The sequence below is a fragment of the Eleutherodactylus coqui genome, chromosome 1 (assembly GCF_035609145.1).
Source record: "Eleutherodactylus coqui strain aEleCoq1 chromosome 1, aEleCoq1.hap1, whole genome shotgun sequence".
Classification (NCBI taxonomy): Eukaryota; Metazoa; Chordata; class Amphibia; order Anura; family Eleutherodactylidae; genus Eleutherodactylus; species Eleutherodactylus coqui.
In genome coordinates, this window is record NC_089837.1 from 381,477,984 (window position 1) to 381,493,370 (window position 15,387).

At 49.5% G+C, this 15,387-nt stretch overlaps 1 protein-coding gene across 3 annotated transcripts in view; it reads right to left on the minus strand.

Moving 5' to 3' along the window:
• Positions 1-15,387, minus strand: part of VWA3B (von Willebrand factor A domain containing 3B) — a 136,134-nt gene that overhangs the window by 15,457 nt on the left and 105,290 nt on the right. For all 3 annotated transcript variants that reach the window (XM_066579205.1, XM_066579188.1, XM_066579196.1), the window contains exons 28-29: positions 14,584-14,678; positions 14,063-14,222 (exon numbers count right to left, since the gene is read on the minus strand). In XM_066579205.1, the coding sequence (XP_066435302.1) occupies positions 14,063-14,222; positions 14,584-14,678 (255 nt within the window). The remainder of the gene's footprint in view (positions 1-14,062; positions 14,223-14,583; positions 14,679-15,387) is intronic.

Genomic DNA, 15,387 nt, shown 5'->3' on the forward strand with positions numbered 1-15,387 from the left:
ACAAGTGGACACATGTAGGTTACACTCCGTGTGCACCTACAGCATGGGTGGCTCCCTGGAACCCACCGGCGGTACATAAAAATATCCCATTGCATTGCCCAACACAGCTGAGGTAGTAATGTCGTGCTTAATGCAGGTGGGCTTCGGCCCACACTGCATGCCCCAGTCAGACTGGGGTTCTTTAGAAGTGGACACATGTAGGTTAAACTCCCTGTGGACCCACTGCCTGGGTGGGTACCAGGAAGCCACCGGCGGTACATAGAAATATCCCATTGCATTGCCCAACACAGCTGAGGTAGTAATGTCGTGCGTAATACAGGTGGGCTTCGGCCCACACTGCATGCCCCAGTCTGACCGGGGTTCTTTACAAGTGGACACATGTAGGTTACACTCCGTGTGCACCTACAGCATGGGTGGCTCCCTGGAACCCACCGGCGGTACACAAAAATATCCCATTGCATTGCCCAACACAGCTGAGGTAACGTCAGCTGTAATGCAGGTGGGCTAAAAATTAATTTGATTACACTGTAGGCGACGGCCCACAAAAATTGCTGTATCAACAGTACTAATGTACATCCCAAAAATTGGCCATGGCCAGCCAAGAGGGCAGGTGAAACCCATTAATCGCTTTGGTTAATGTGGCTTAAGTGGTAACTAGGCCTGGAGGCAGCCCAGTGTAACGAAAAATTGGTTCAAGTTAAAGTTCCAACGCTTTTAAGCGCATTGAAACTTATAAAAAGTGTTCAGAAAAATTATTTGAGTGAGCCTTGTGGCCCTAAGAAAAATTGCCCGTTCAGCGCGATTACGTGAGGTTTCAGGAGGAGGAGCAGGAGGAGGAGGAGGAATATTAGACACAGATTGATGAAGCAGAAATGTCCCCGTTTTGGATGGTGAGAGAGAACGTAGCTTCCATCCGCGGGTGCAGCCTACGTATTGCTTACGTATCGCTGCTGTCCGCTGGTGGAGAACAGAAGTCTGGGGAAATCCAGCCTTTGTTCATCTTGATGAGTGTTAGCCTGTCGGCACTGTCGGTTGACAAGCGGCTACGCTTATCTGTGATGATTCCCCCAGCCGCACTAAACACCCTCTCCGACAAGACGCTAGCCGCAGGACAAGCAAGCACCTCCAGGGCATACAGCGCTAGTTCAGGCCACGTGTCCAGCTTCGACACCCAGTAGTTGTAGGGGGCAGAGGCGTCACCAAGGATGGTCGTGCGATCCGCTACGTACTCCCTCACCATCCTTTTACAGTGCTCCCGCCGACTCAGCCGTGACTGGGGAGCGGTGACACAGTCTTGGTGGGGAGCCATAAAGCTGGCCAGGCCCTTAAAGACTGTTGCACTGCCTGGGATGTACATGCTGCTCGATCTACGCACATCCCCTGCTACCTTGCCCTCGGTACTGCGCCTTCTGCCACTAGCGCTGTCGGCCGGGAATTTTACCATCAGCTTGTCCGCAAGGGTCCTGTGGTATAGCAACACTCTCGAACCCCTTTCCTCTTCGGGAATCAGAGTGGGCAGGTTCTCCTTATACCGTGGATCGAGCAGTGTGTACACCCAGTAATCCGTCGTGGCCAGAATGCGTGCAACGCGAGGGTCATGAGAAAGGCATCCTAACATGAAGTCAGCCATGTGTGCCAGGGTACCTGTACGCAACACATGGCTGTCTTCACTAGGAAGATCACTTTCAGGATCCTCCTCCTCCTCCTCAGGCCATACACGCTGAAAGGATGACAGGCAATCAGCCGGTGTACCGTCAGCAGCGGCCCAAGCTGTCTCTTCCCCCTCCTCCTCATCCTCCTCATGCTCCTCCTCCTCCTCCTGTACGCGCTGAGAAATAGACAGGAGGGTGCCCTGACTATCCAGCGGCATACTGTCTTCCCCCGCCCCCGTTTCCGAGCGCAAAGCAGCTGCCTTTATGGTTTGCAGGGAATTTCTCAAGATGCATAGCAGAGGAATGGTGACGCTAATGATTGTAGCATCGCCGCTCACCACCTGGGTAGACTCCTCAAAATTACCAAGGACATGGCAGATGTCTGCCAACCAGGCCCACTCTTCTGAAAGGAATTGAGGAGGCTGACTCCCACTGCGCCGCCCATGTTGGAGTTGGTATTCGACTATAGCTCTACGTTGTTCATAGAGCCTGGCCAACATGTGGAGCGTAGAGTTCCACCGTGTGGGCACGTCGCACAGCAGTCGGTGCACTGGCAGCTTAAAGTGATGTTGCAGGGTGCGCAGGGTGGCAACGTCCGTGTGGGACTTGCGAAAATGTGCGCAGAGCCGGCGCGCCTTTACAAGCAGGTCTGACAAGCGTGGGTAGCTTTTCAGAAAGCGCTGAACCACCAAATTAAAGACGTGGGCCAGGCATGGCACGTGCGTGAGGCTGCCGAGCTGCAGAGCCGCCACCAGGTTACGGCCGTTGTCACACACGACCATGCCCGGTTGGAGGCTCAGCGGCGCAAGCCAGCGGTCGGTCTGCTGTGTCAGACCCTGCAGCAGTTCGTGGGCCGTGTGCCTCTTATCGCCTAAGCTGAGTAGTTTCAGCACGGCCTGCTGACGCTTGCCCACCGCTGTGCTGCCACACCGCGCGACACCGACTGCTGGCGACATGCTGCTGCTAACACATCTTGATTGCGAGACAGAGGAGGAGGAGGAGGAGGAGGAGGGTGCTTTAGTGGAGGAAGCATACACCTCCGCAGATACCACCACCGAGCTGGGGCCCGCAATTCTGGGGGTGGGTAGGACATGAGCGGTCCCAGGCTCTGACTCTGTCCCAGCCTCCACTAAATTCACCCAATGTGCCGTCAGGGAGATGTAGTGGCCCTGCCCGCCTGTGCTTGTCCACGTGTCCGTAGTTAAGTGGACCGTGGCAGTAACCGCGTTGGTGAGGGCGCGTACAATGTTGCGGGAGACGTGGTCGTGCAGGGCTGGGACGGCACATCGGGAAAAGTAGTGGCGACTGGGAACTGAGTAGCGCGGGGCCGCCGCCTCCATGATACTTTTGAAGGACTCAGTTTCCACAACCCTATACGGCAGCATCTCAAGGCTGATGAATTTTGCTATGCGGACGGTTAACGTTTGAGCGTGCGGGTGCGTGGCGGCGTACTTGCGCTTGCGCTCCAACAGTTGCGCAAGCAACGGCTGGACGGTGCGCTGAACTACACTGCTGGATGGGGCCGAGGACAGCGGAGGTGAGGGTGTGGGTGCAGGCCAGGAGACGGTAGTGCCTGTGTCCTGAGAGGGGGGTTGCATCTCAGTGGCAGGTTGGGGCACAGGGGGAGAGGCAGGGGTGCAAACCGGAGGCGCTGAACTGCCTTCGTCCCACCTTGCGGGGTGCTTGGCCATCATATGTCTGCGCATGCTGGTGGTGGTGAGGCTGTTGGTGTTGGCTCCCTGGCTGAGCTTTGCGCGACAAAGGTTGCACACCACTGTTCGTCGGTCGTCAGGCGTCTCTGTGAAAAACTGCCAGACCTTAGAGCACCTCGGCCTCTGCAGGGTGGCATGGCGCGAGGGGGCGCTTTGGGAAACACTTGGTGGATTATTCGGTCTGGCCCTGCCTCTACCCCTGGCCACCGCACTGCCTCTTGCAACCTGCCCTGCTGATGCCCTTGACTCCCCCTCTGAAGACCTGTCCTCCTGAGTAAGCGTTGCACACCAGGTGGGGTCAGTCACCTCATCGTCCTGCTGCTCTTCCTCCGAATCCTCTGTGCGCTGCTCCCTCGGACTTACTGCCCTTACTACTACCTCACTGCAAGACAACTGTGTCTGATCGTCATCGTCCTCCTCACCCACAGAAAGTTGTTGAGACAGTTGGCGGAAGTCCCCAGCCTCTTCCCCCGGACCCCGGGAACTTTCGAATGGTTGGGCATCAGTGACGATAAACTCCTCTCGTGGGAGAGGAACCGCTGCTGCCCAATCTAAGCAGGGGCCCGAGAACAGTTCCTGGGAGTGTTCCCGCTCCTGAGCAGGTGTCATTGTAGTGGAGTGAGGAGGCTGGGAGGAAGGAGGAGCAGCAGACAGAGGATTCGGATTTGCAGCAGTGGACGGCGCAGAACTGCGGGTAGACGATAGCTTGCTCGAAGCACTTTCTGCCATCCAGGACAGGACCTGCTCACACTGCTCATTTTCTAATAACCGTCTCCCGCGTGGACCCATTAATTGGGCGATGAATGTGGGGACACCAGAAACGTGCCTCTCTCCTAATCGCGCAGCAGTCGGCTGCGACACACCTGGATCAGGAGCTCGGCCTGTGCCCACACCCTGACTTGGCCCTCCGCGTCCTCGGCCGCGTCCACGTCCTCTAGGCCTACCCCTACCCCTCAGCATGCTGTATTACCAGTGATTTGATTTCACAGGCAGCTAATAAATTGGCGCAAGACTGCAGGCCAAATATAATTTTTTCCCTTTTTTGAAAACGAAAGGCCCCACTGCCTCTAGTGAATGTATAATCTAAGTTTAATAACTGTGCTGTTTTCCTGCTAATGTGTCACAGAACGTGAGGGTAGCAGAGTTATTAACTGTGGCAGAGCAGGTATTTTCTTTCCCAATTAAGGAAAGCAAATGGCGAAGCCAGGAGTAAAACGTAGCTGGGTGCGTCTGATTTTTACAGGTTGCACACGCAGCCAACACGTGTCCACCGCCCTTAGGACGGACAGAGGCAGGACAAATAGAATTATTTTCCGTTTTTTTGCACCAAAAGGCAGCACTGCGTATATTCTATGAACATGAGAAGTTTAATAACTGTGCTGTTTTCCTGCTAATGTGTCACAGAACGTGAGGGTAGCAGAGTTATTAACTGTGGCAGAGCAGGTATTTTTTTTTCCCAATTAAGGAAAGCAAATGGCGAAGCCAGGAGTAAAACGTAGCTGGGTGCGTCTGATTTTTACAGGTTGCACACGCAGCCGACACGTGTCCACCGCCCTTAGGACGGACAGAGGCAGGACAAATAGAATTATTTTCACTTGTTTTACAAGCAAAAGGCAGCACTGCGTATATTCAATGAATAATAACTGTGTTGTGGCCCTGCCTATACAATTCTTTCCCTGCAGTATCAATGGAGGGTGCAATACTCTGCAGAGGCGATTTTGAGAAGCAAAAAAAAATGCAGCACAGCTAACAGCAGCCTGGACAGTACTGCACACGGTTAAATATGGCCCTAGAAAGGACCGTTGAGGTTCTTGCAGGCTACACTCACGCCTAACACTCTCCCTGCCTATGCAGCACTTCTGTCCCTAATGCCGGGTGCAACGCTCTGCAGAGCCGATTTTGAGAAGAAAAAAAATTGCCACTGCTAACAGCAGCCAACACACAGCTATCAGTGGCCCTAATAAGGACCTTTGGGGGGTCTTGAAGCCTACACTAACTACCAATTCTTTCCCTACAGCAGCTCCGGTACAAACAGCACTGTCCCTCATCTAACTCACACGGCATCTGAGGCGAACCGCGGGAGGGGCCGACTTTTATGTTCGGGTGACACCTGATCTTCCCAGCCACTCACAGCAGGGGGGTGGTATAGGGCTTGAATGTCACAGGGGGAAGTTGTAATGCCTTCCCTGTCTTTCAATTGGCCAGAAAAGCGCGCTAACGTCTCAGGGAAGGAAGTGAAAGTAACCAGAACACCGCATGGTGTTCGTTACGAATAACGAACATCCCGAACACCCTAATATTCGCACGAATATCAAGCTCGGAAGAACACGTTCGCTCATCTCTAATGACTACCCATGTCTCTGTGGCTCTCTTCGCATCTGGATCTCTCCAGCACCAATTCCATTCCCTTTTCATTGACTTCTAAGAGAAGCATGAGACTGCAGCAAGCACAGCCTCACTCGCACTTCCTGTAATCCGTCTGGGTATCTTTGTTACTTGAGACAGATTTCAAGTGAGAACAGGCAGTGGACAGCAAGTTAGAGGGAAGGGAAACCCCTAGGGACCAGGACTTCAGAGTGATTTTTCATCACAAATAACCATATTTATGTAAATAAAGTGATTTGCAGTTTTGCTAGTTAGCACATTGGCTGTCATATAAGCACACAAAGTTTGTTGAAAAGGTAGTCACTAGAGATGAGCGAGCACCAAAATGCTCGGGTGCTCGTTACTCGGAATGAAATTATCGCGATGCTCGAGGGTTCGTTTCGAGTAACGAACCCCATTGAAGTCAATGGGCGACCCGAGCATTTTTGTTTATCGCCGATGCTCGCTAAGGTTTTCATTTGTGAAAATCTGGGCAATTCAAGAAAGTGATAGGAACGACACAGCAACGGATAGGGCAGGCGAGGGGCTACATGTTGGGCTGCATCTCAAGTTCCCAGTTCCCACTATTAAGCCACAATAGCGGCAAGAGTGGGCCCCCCCCCCCCAACAACTTTTACTTCTGAAAAGCCCTCATTAGCAATGCATACCTTAGCTAAGCACCACACTACCTCCAACAAAGCACAATCACTGCCTGCATGACACTCCGCTGCCACTTCTCCTGGGTTACATGCTGCCCAACCCCCCCGCACGACCCAGTGTCCACAGCGCACACCAAAGTGTCCCTGCGCAGCCTTCAGCTGCACTCATGCCACACCACCCTCATGTCTATTTATAAGTGCGTCTGCCATGAGGAGGAACCGCAGGCACACACTGCAGAGGGTTGGCACGGCTAGGCAGCGACCCTCTTTAAAAGGGGCGGGGCGATAGCCCACAATGCTGTACAGAAGCAATGAGAAATATAATCCTGTGCCACCGCCATCAGGAGCTGCACACGTGGGCATAGCAATGGGGAACCTATGTGCCACACACTATTCATTCTGTCAAGGTGTCTGCATGCCCCAGTCAGACCGAGGTTTTTTATAAATAGTCACAGGCAGGTACAACTCCGCAATGGGAATTCCGTGTGCACCCACAGCATGGGTGGCTCCCTGGAACCCACCGGCTGTACATAAATGTATCCCATTGCAGTGCCCATCACAGCTGAGGTAACGTCCGATTAAATGCAGGTGGGCTTCGCCCCACACTGCATGCTCCAGTCAGACTGGGGTTCTTTAGAAGTGAACACATGCAGTTACAACTCCCTGTGGACCCACAGCATGGGTGGGTGCCAGGAAGCCACCGGTGGTACATAAATATATCCCATTGCATTGCCCATCACAGCTGATGTAACGTCAGCTTTAATGCAGGTGGGCAAAAAATTAATTGGATTACACTGTAGGCGAGGGCCCCAAAAAATTGGTGTACCAACAGTACTAATGTACCTCAGAAAAATTGCCCATGCCCAACCAAGAGGGCAGGTGAAACCCATTAATCGCTTTGGTTAATGTGGCTTAATTGGTAACTAGGCCTGGAGGAAGCCCAGTTAAAATAAAAATTGGTTCAGGTGAAAGTTTCAACGCTTTAATGAGCATTGAAACGTATAAAAATTGTTTACAAAAATTATATGACTGAGCCTTGTGGGCCTAAGAAAAATTGCCAGTTCGGCGTGATTATGTGAAGTTTCAGAAGGAGGAGCAGGAGGAGGAGGAGGAATATTATACACAGATTGATGAAGCAAAAAGGTCCCCGTTTTTGATGGTGATAGAGAACGATGCTTCCATCCGCGGGTGCAGCCTACGTATTGCTTACGTACCGCTGCTGTCCGCTGGTGGAGAAGAGAAGTCTGGGGAAATCCAGCCTTTGTTCATCTTGATGAGTGTAAGCCTGTCGGCACTGTCGGTTGACAGGCGGGTACGCTTATCCGTGATGATTCCCCCAGCCGCACTAAACACCCTCTCTGACAAGACGCTAGCCGCAGAACAAGCAAGCACCTCCAGGGCATACAGCACGAGTTCAGGCCACGTGTCCAGCTTCGACACCCAGTAGTTGTAGGGGGCAGAGGCGTCACCGAGGACGGTCGTGCGATCGGCTACGTACGCCCTCACCATCCTTTTACAGTGCTCCCGCCAACTCAGCCATGACTGGGGAGCGGTGACACAGTGTTGCTGGGGAGCCATAAAGCTGGCAAAGGCCTTGGAGAATGTTCCCCTGCCTGCGCTGTACATGCTCCTGATCTCTGCGCCTCCCCTGCTACCTTGCCCTCGGAACTGCACCTTCTGCCACTAGTGCTGTCGGATGGGAATGTTACCATCAGTTTGTCCGCCAGGGTCCTGTGGTATAGCATCACTCTCGAACCCCTTTCCTCTTCGGGTATGAGAGTGGAAAGGTTCTCCTTATACCGTGGGTCGAGCAGTGTGTACACCCAGTAATCCGTAGTGGCCAGAATGCGTGTAACGCGAGGGTCTCGAGAAAGGCATCCTAACATGAAGTCAGCCATGTGTGCCAGGGTACCTGTACGCAACACATGGCTGTCCTCACTAGGAAGATCACTTTCAGGATCCTCCTCCTCCTCCTCCTCCGGCCATACACGCTGAAAGGATGACAGGCAAGCAGCATGGGTACCCTCAGCAGTGTGCCAAGCTGTCTCTTCCCCCTCCTCCTCATGCTCCTCCCCCTCCTCCTCAACGTGCTGAGATATAGACATGAGGGTGCTCTGACTATCCAGCGACATACTGTCTTCCCCCGCCTCCGTTTCCAAGCACAAAGCATCTGCCTTTATGCTTTGCAGGGAACTTCTCAAGAAGCATAGCAGAGGAATGGTGACGCTAATGATTGCAGCATCGCCGCTCACCATCTGGGTAGACTCCTCAAAGTTTCCAAGGACCTGGCAGATGGCTGCCAACCAGGCCCACTCTTCTGTAAAGAATTGAGGAGGCTGACTCCCACTATGCCGCCCATGTTGGAGTTGGTATTCCACTATAGCTCTACGCTGCTCATAGAGTCTGGCCAACATGTGGAGCGTAGAGTTCCACCGTGTGGGCACGTCGCACAGCAGTCGGTGCACTGGCAGATTAAACCGATGTTGCAGGGTCCGCAGGGTGGCAGCGTCCGTCTTGGACTTGTGGAAATGTGCGCTGACCCGGCGCACCTTTTCGAGCAGGTATGACAAGTGTGGGTAGCTTTTCAGAAAGCGCTGAACCACCAAATTAAAGACATGGGCCAGGCATGGCACGTGCGTGAGGCTGCTGAGCTGCAGAGCCGCCACCAGGTTACGGCCGTTGTCACACACGACCATGCCCGGTTGGAGGCTCAGCGGCGAAAGCCAGCGGTCGGTCTGCTCTGTCAGACCCTGCAGCAGTTCATGGGCCGTGTGCCTCTTCTCTTCTAAGCTGAGTAGTTTCAGCACGGCCTGCTGACGCTTGCCCACCGCTGTGCTGCCACACCGCGCGACACCGACTGCTGGCGACGTGCTGCTGCTGCTGACACATCTTGATTGCGAGACAGAGGTTGCGTTGGAGGAGGAGGAGGAGGGTGGCTTAGTGGAGGAAGCATACACTGCCGCAGATACCAGCACCGAGCTGGGGCCCGCAATTCTGGGGGTGGGTAGGACGTGAGCGGTCCCAGGCTCTGACTCTGTCCCAGCCTCCACTAAATTCACCCAATCTGCCGTCAGGGAGGTATAGTGGCCCTGCCCGCCTGTGCTTGTCCACGTGTCCAAGTGGACCTTGGCAGTAACCGCATTGGTGAGGGCGCGTACAATGTTGCGGGAGATGTGGTCGTGCAGGGCTGGGACGGCACATCGGGAAAAGTAGTGGCGACTGGGAACCGAGTAGCGCGGGGCCGCCGCCGCCATCATGCTTTTGAAAGCCTCTGTTTCCACAAGCCTATACGGCAGCATCTCCAGGCTAATCAATTTGGCTATGTGCACGTTTAACGCTTGAGCGTGCGGGTGCGTGGCGGCATACTTGCGCTTGCGCTCAAACAGTTGCGCTAGCGACGTCTGGACGCTGCGCTAAGAGACATTGCTGGATGGGGCCGAGGACAGCGGAGGTGAGGGTGTGGGTGCAGGCCGGTAGGCACTCGTGTCTGTGTCCTCAGAGGGGGGTTGGATCTCAGTGGCAGGTTGGGGCACAGGGGGAGAGGCAGTGGTGCAAACCGGAGGCGGTGAACGGCCTTCGTCCCACCTTGTGGGGTGCTTGGCCATCATATGCCTGCGCATGCTGGTGGTGGTGGCTCCCCAGCTGATCTTAGCGCGACAAAGGTTGCACACCACTGTTCGTCGGTCGTCAGGCGTCTCTGTGAAAAACTGCCACACCTTAGAGCACCTTGTCCTCTGCAGGGTGGCATGGCGCGAGGGGGCGCTTTGGGAAACCGTTGGTGGATTATTCGGTCTGGCCCTGCCTCTACCCCTGGCCACCGCACTGGCTCGGCCTGTGCCCACACCCTGACTTGGGTCTCCGCGTCCTCGCCCGCGTCCACGTCCTCTAGGCCTACCCCTACCCCGCAGCATGCTGTATTACCAGTAGTGCAGAAACAGAACGCTGTAATTAAATGTGCCGCTTATTGGCCTGTGGTTGGAGGCTGACTTCGCTTACGGAACGCACAGCAGAGGCAGGAAAGAATTTTGCGCAAGCCTGCTGTAGCACTTAGCTGTCTGCGTATGAATTAGGACAACTACCCCCAGCAGAGACCCAGTACACTTATGGACAGGAATACAGCGGTGATGTAAGAGGCAACACAGAGGCAGGAAAGAATTTTGCGCAAGCCTGCTGTAACACTTAGCTGGCTGCGTATGAATTAGGACAACTACCCCCAGCAGAGACCCAGTACACTGAGGACGGTCACAGGCAGCCCAAATAGATTTTTTTTCCCAAATGTTTTTGGAAAGGCCCACTGCCTATATACACTAAATATGTCTTCTGTCCCTGCCTCACCACTACTGGCCCTGGACAATGTAAAATTACATATACAAAAAAAAAAAAAAAAAAGTGCAACACTGCAAAAAGCAGCCTCCACACTACTGCACACAGTTAGATGTGGCCCTAAGAAGGACTGTTGGGGTTCTTGAAGCCTAAAATAACTCCTAACGCTCTCCCTATAGCAGCTCCGGCACCAGCAGCACTGTCCCTGATCTCTGTCAGAATGCATCTGTGGCGAGCCGCGGGAGGGGCCGATTTAAATACTCGGGTGACAGCTGATCTCGTCAGCCACTCACTGCAGGGGGGTGGTATAGGGCTTGAACGTCGCAGGGGGAAGTTGTAATGCCTTCCCTGTCTTTCTATTGGCCAGAAAAGCGCGCTAACGTCTCAGAGATTAAAGTGAAAGTAACTCGAACACCGCGTGGTACTCGTCTCGAGTAACGAGCATCTCGAACACGCTAATACTCGAACGAGTATCAAGCTCGGACGAGTACGTTCGCTCATCTCTAGTAGTCACCATTAAAAGTATCTTTAATGCAATGCACAAGTAATGAACATTCTGGAAAACTGCAAAAAATACATATTAGAAAATAAAATACATTCACCAACTTGCTTACAGCTACAGATTGAGCATGAGCCTGTGTTTTTTCTATAGAGTTAATCCTCACATACATATTACATAAATGTCAGTAAATGTAATATATATAGTACCTGTCAGTCTGACACTGCCATAAGGATGGGGGATACAAATCATTGATTTTGAAGGTCACCGTGCTAAACCTGATGCAAACTCAACCCACAACCTACCATGTGCCATTTATAATACTGGGGTTTTCCTGTGTGGAAGATAAAGCCTTTGGGCCCTTTTGGACACTAAAGCCTAGGTGCAACTGCTATCTCTGCAAACTCCTGTGCCTGATCTTCTGACAGATGATCTAGGTAGACAAGTTTACTATCTAATGTATGCCAAAATGGCTTAACATCTAGTGCACATTAGATTAGCAGACAATTATTTCCCCCAACTTTATGAACTTGAATATGGTGGGAAAGGGACTTTAGCTACATAAAAATGGCCTTGGCATCTATACAATAAACATAGCTAGCATACTCCATAAATTGAACGTTCTCATGCTATATATGGTACCTACCCATTTGGAAATAACAGAGTTGGCATTATTACTTGCTATTGGAAATACCTCATAAGTGTTATAAATCTGCCTACCTTAGTCTGTGTGAAACATGTAGCAAAGCATTTGATGTAAAAACATACTTTGAGGAAACCAATCACGTGTTATAGAGTACTAAGTGGACCCAAGAGTTATGGCGCTCTAAAAATACACCCCCCATACATTGGATTTTTAAATTATTGTCTGCTCACAACTTTACCCCATTTGCTGGTCACAAGTTAATTAAATAGGCTGTGATCGCTTATGGTGCTGAATATTCACACATACCGCAGGTCTATAAGTAATGGATATAATGTAGTAAATATAGGTACTATAGGTATATAATCATATGTAATTATAGTCATAGTGTGGAAAACTAGTTTAAAATTCTGGCTTTGGACACCCACACAAGTTTAGAACATGTATAGGGCATTACTTAATTAGAAAATGGTTCTTATTTTATGATTAAAATTAGAATAATTTCCCACTACACACCATGCACCCCGCACACATATTTTGTCGGCCAAGTAGGGAACAGCTCCTGCACTGCTAGCTCTGGCAACACTTCTAGTTCTGTCCATATAGCTGGCTCTGCCCATGATACCTCAGACCCTAGAGCCCTGGCACTTTTTTGGAACTTCACTGCTAAGCAGATAGATATATAGTTTAGGAATATATAGAAGCTGGAATATACTGATATAAAGCTCATTCTGGGTAAAGGAGGCCAGTGGGTGGTCTTCCTCACTGATAGCCATCTCCATACACTCCATTCTTTTCCTGATTGTACCAACATCTTCTGCTATGTCTTTAATGACTCCTTACATGCCAAAAAGGAATCTCTTGTTTTAATCTTTAAAACATCTTCCGGAAAGCAATTATGCCGACTGTACAGTTAGTTCTTAATGTTCTAATCAGGACAGGATTTATTTAAAGATTTAGCGATGAAGTGCCTGAAGCTTCTCAGACAGGTCTAAGAAAATTTATTTTTATTCTGCTTGGTACCGATTGTCTTTATAAAGAGAGTTGTATTATTTACTAAATGTGTTAGATTTCTCCAGGATTATATACAATGTATCTATAATTCACTGTGTGTTACATTCTTATTTTACAGGCAAAGACAAATACAACATCTGGCTCTAATGTCGGCCATTTCAGTTTAATGAAGGAGTAAACAGTTTTGTGGCTTGCTTCCAGCAGGGAAATTATTTTTGACACTTAATTCCATAAAGGCTGCGCGGTTATAGCGTTAAAACACGATTTGCCTATAATTCTCTATAAATACTGTAGTTAAATCATAATGTATTCTGTCTATACAGCAGTATGTATCACACATAGAACCCATGCTGTTTAAATTGAAGTAGTCGTAATTGGCATTGCCAAAACTATAACTGTGCCAGAATAAACTGGCAATATGAATACAGTAAATCAATCTGTCAAAGAGCTTCTACACATCAGTCTGCCAGGATACAACCTTTTCTACTACAAACTGCTCTTCTGTCTGATGGAATGTATGTATGCAAACTACGGCTCGCCCAAGAAGAAAAACTCGCTCTCTAGTATCATCTATTGGATGTAGCTACGCTGTAAGTTAATATTTGACCCTTTAGCAGGTCTTTGAGCATAAGAATAAAAGCCAAACCAGTGTGTTCTCCATAAGGAAAAGGGACAAATCTATAGACAGCTGTTTGTTAGTACAGAGCAGAGTAATGATTGGCCGGGTAAGAAGCCTTTGATGTGGGTTGGGGAAGGGAAGGAAGGTATTGTTTCTACTGGTAGAGACTGCTACACTGTCAAAGGCAAGAACCTCGAATTAGCTGACTGCTGATGGTCTGTATGGAGAAGACACTGGTTTGGCTAACTTCATTCAGCAATATTCTGAAAGTGCATTTAATTGCAATATTTGGGCTTCCAGCTCTTAGTTGAACTGTACACATTCAGTAGGTTGGAAGATAAATTACTAATAGTATGTAAATAGGTTGTATAAGCAAAGCATGTTACCAGTATATTGTTTGTTAGGTTATATAACAGTGCTATTGACATCCACAATGAAGTGCCTACGTACTTACTGTGCTCTGAGCTTTTACGCTAAATCCACTTTTCCTTCCATACTGGCAGCAAGATCAATTGTGACATTCACCACCGGAAAGAGGCAGTTCACTTAGCTGGACAAGAAGTGTGTGCTTACTTACCGTCCTTCTCTTTTTCTGAGTTCCTAATGGGTATCAGCAATTTCAGCTGCTCAAGCAAATTGATGTTTTGCTTAGCAATAGTCTTTTCTTCCACTTGTAAGCCACTTGTATGTTGCTGAGAATTCTGTTCTTTTAGTTCGTTAATGTATACCTGTATTGCCTAGTTAACAGGAAAAGGAAAATTGTGAAATACAAATGGTTAAGTCAAGTTTAATTTCTGAGAAAAAAAATATGCAACAGCTTTTACAGTCAATATGAACATCATTGTCGGCATTGCCTATATACTGTTTCAAACAGTTTCATGTAAAATATATTCCAGGATTTCATATTTACATTCTCACTCAAGCTTCCCAAGTAATTTCATGGTAATGTTCCAGAGCCCAAATGCATACCAAGTCTATGAAATGAAGTTATTACAGCACTGGTAAAACTAAACAGCTTATTCAATGTTTACAATAACTAACAGTAAAAAACATGAATCTTACGAGTCTTTAAATTGAGGCCTATTGTTGGACACTTACTTTTTGTTTCTCGTTCTGTTCATTCTGATATTGGGTCACCTGTGAGGATAGTTCCTCCAGTTTATTGATAATGTTTTCACTTAAAAGATTTTTTTCTGCAAGAGAACTAGTATTAGTGAAAGAAATGGATTGTATAGTATAAAGTGCAAGTAACTGTTACATTTGTAGGGGTGTAGAAAACAGCGCCCCTCATAGATGTCACAGATACATCTTACCTAGACTTTACTCTTGTCCATGAGGGACAACTATAGTCATATATTTAAGAAACAGAGCTCGAAGAATATAAGAGGGGTCAAAAACAATAAAAAATGCACCAACTTTGGTGTGGCGGACCCTGCCAAAAAGTGGGGCAAATGTCTCAATAGGAATTGAATACAAGAGGGGTCAAAAATAATTAAAAAATGCACCAACTTTAGTGTGGTGGACCCTACCAAAAAGTGGGGCAAATGTCTCAATAGGGATTGCATCACGTCTTGAACCTAGCCTGTCCCAAGATAGAGGATAGGGAAGGATATAGTAGATGCAAGTGCTGTCTACTAACAGAGCTAGGCAAAGGTGAATAACCCTCAAAGTAAAAAGTATCACCACTGGTACTTAGCTTCAGACGGCCGCTGCCACACAAGACTCTACATGCAGGAGAATAACCAGTACCATACAGAGGGGGGCCCAGAATAAATACACTTCCATTATGGCTGATTGGCTGGCAAGGGGGAAACAGCTTCCTGTCAGTCAATCAGTCTATACACCACATAAGATATTCTAACTGGGTAGAGAGGAAGGGCACATTAAAGAATTCACAACAGA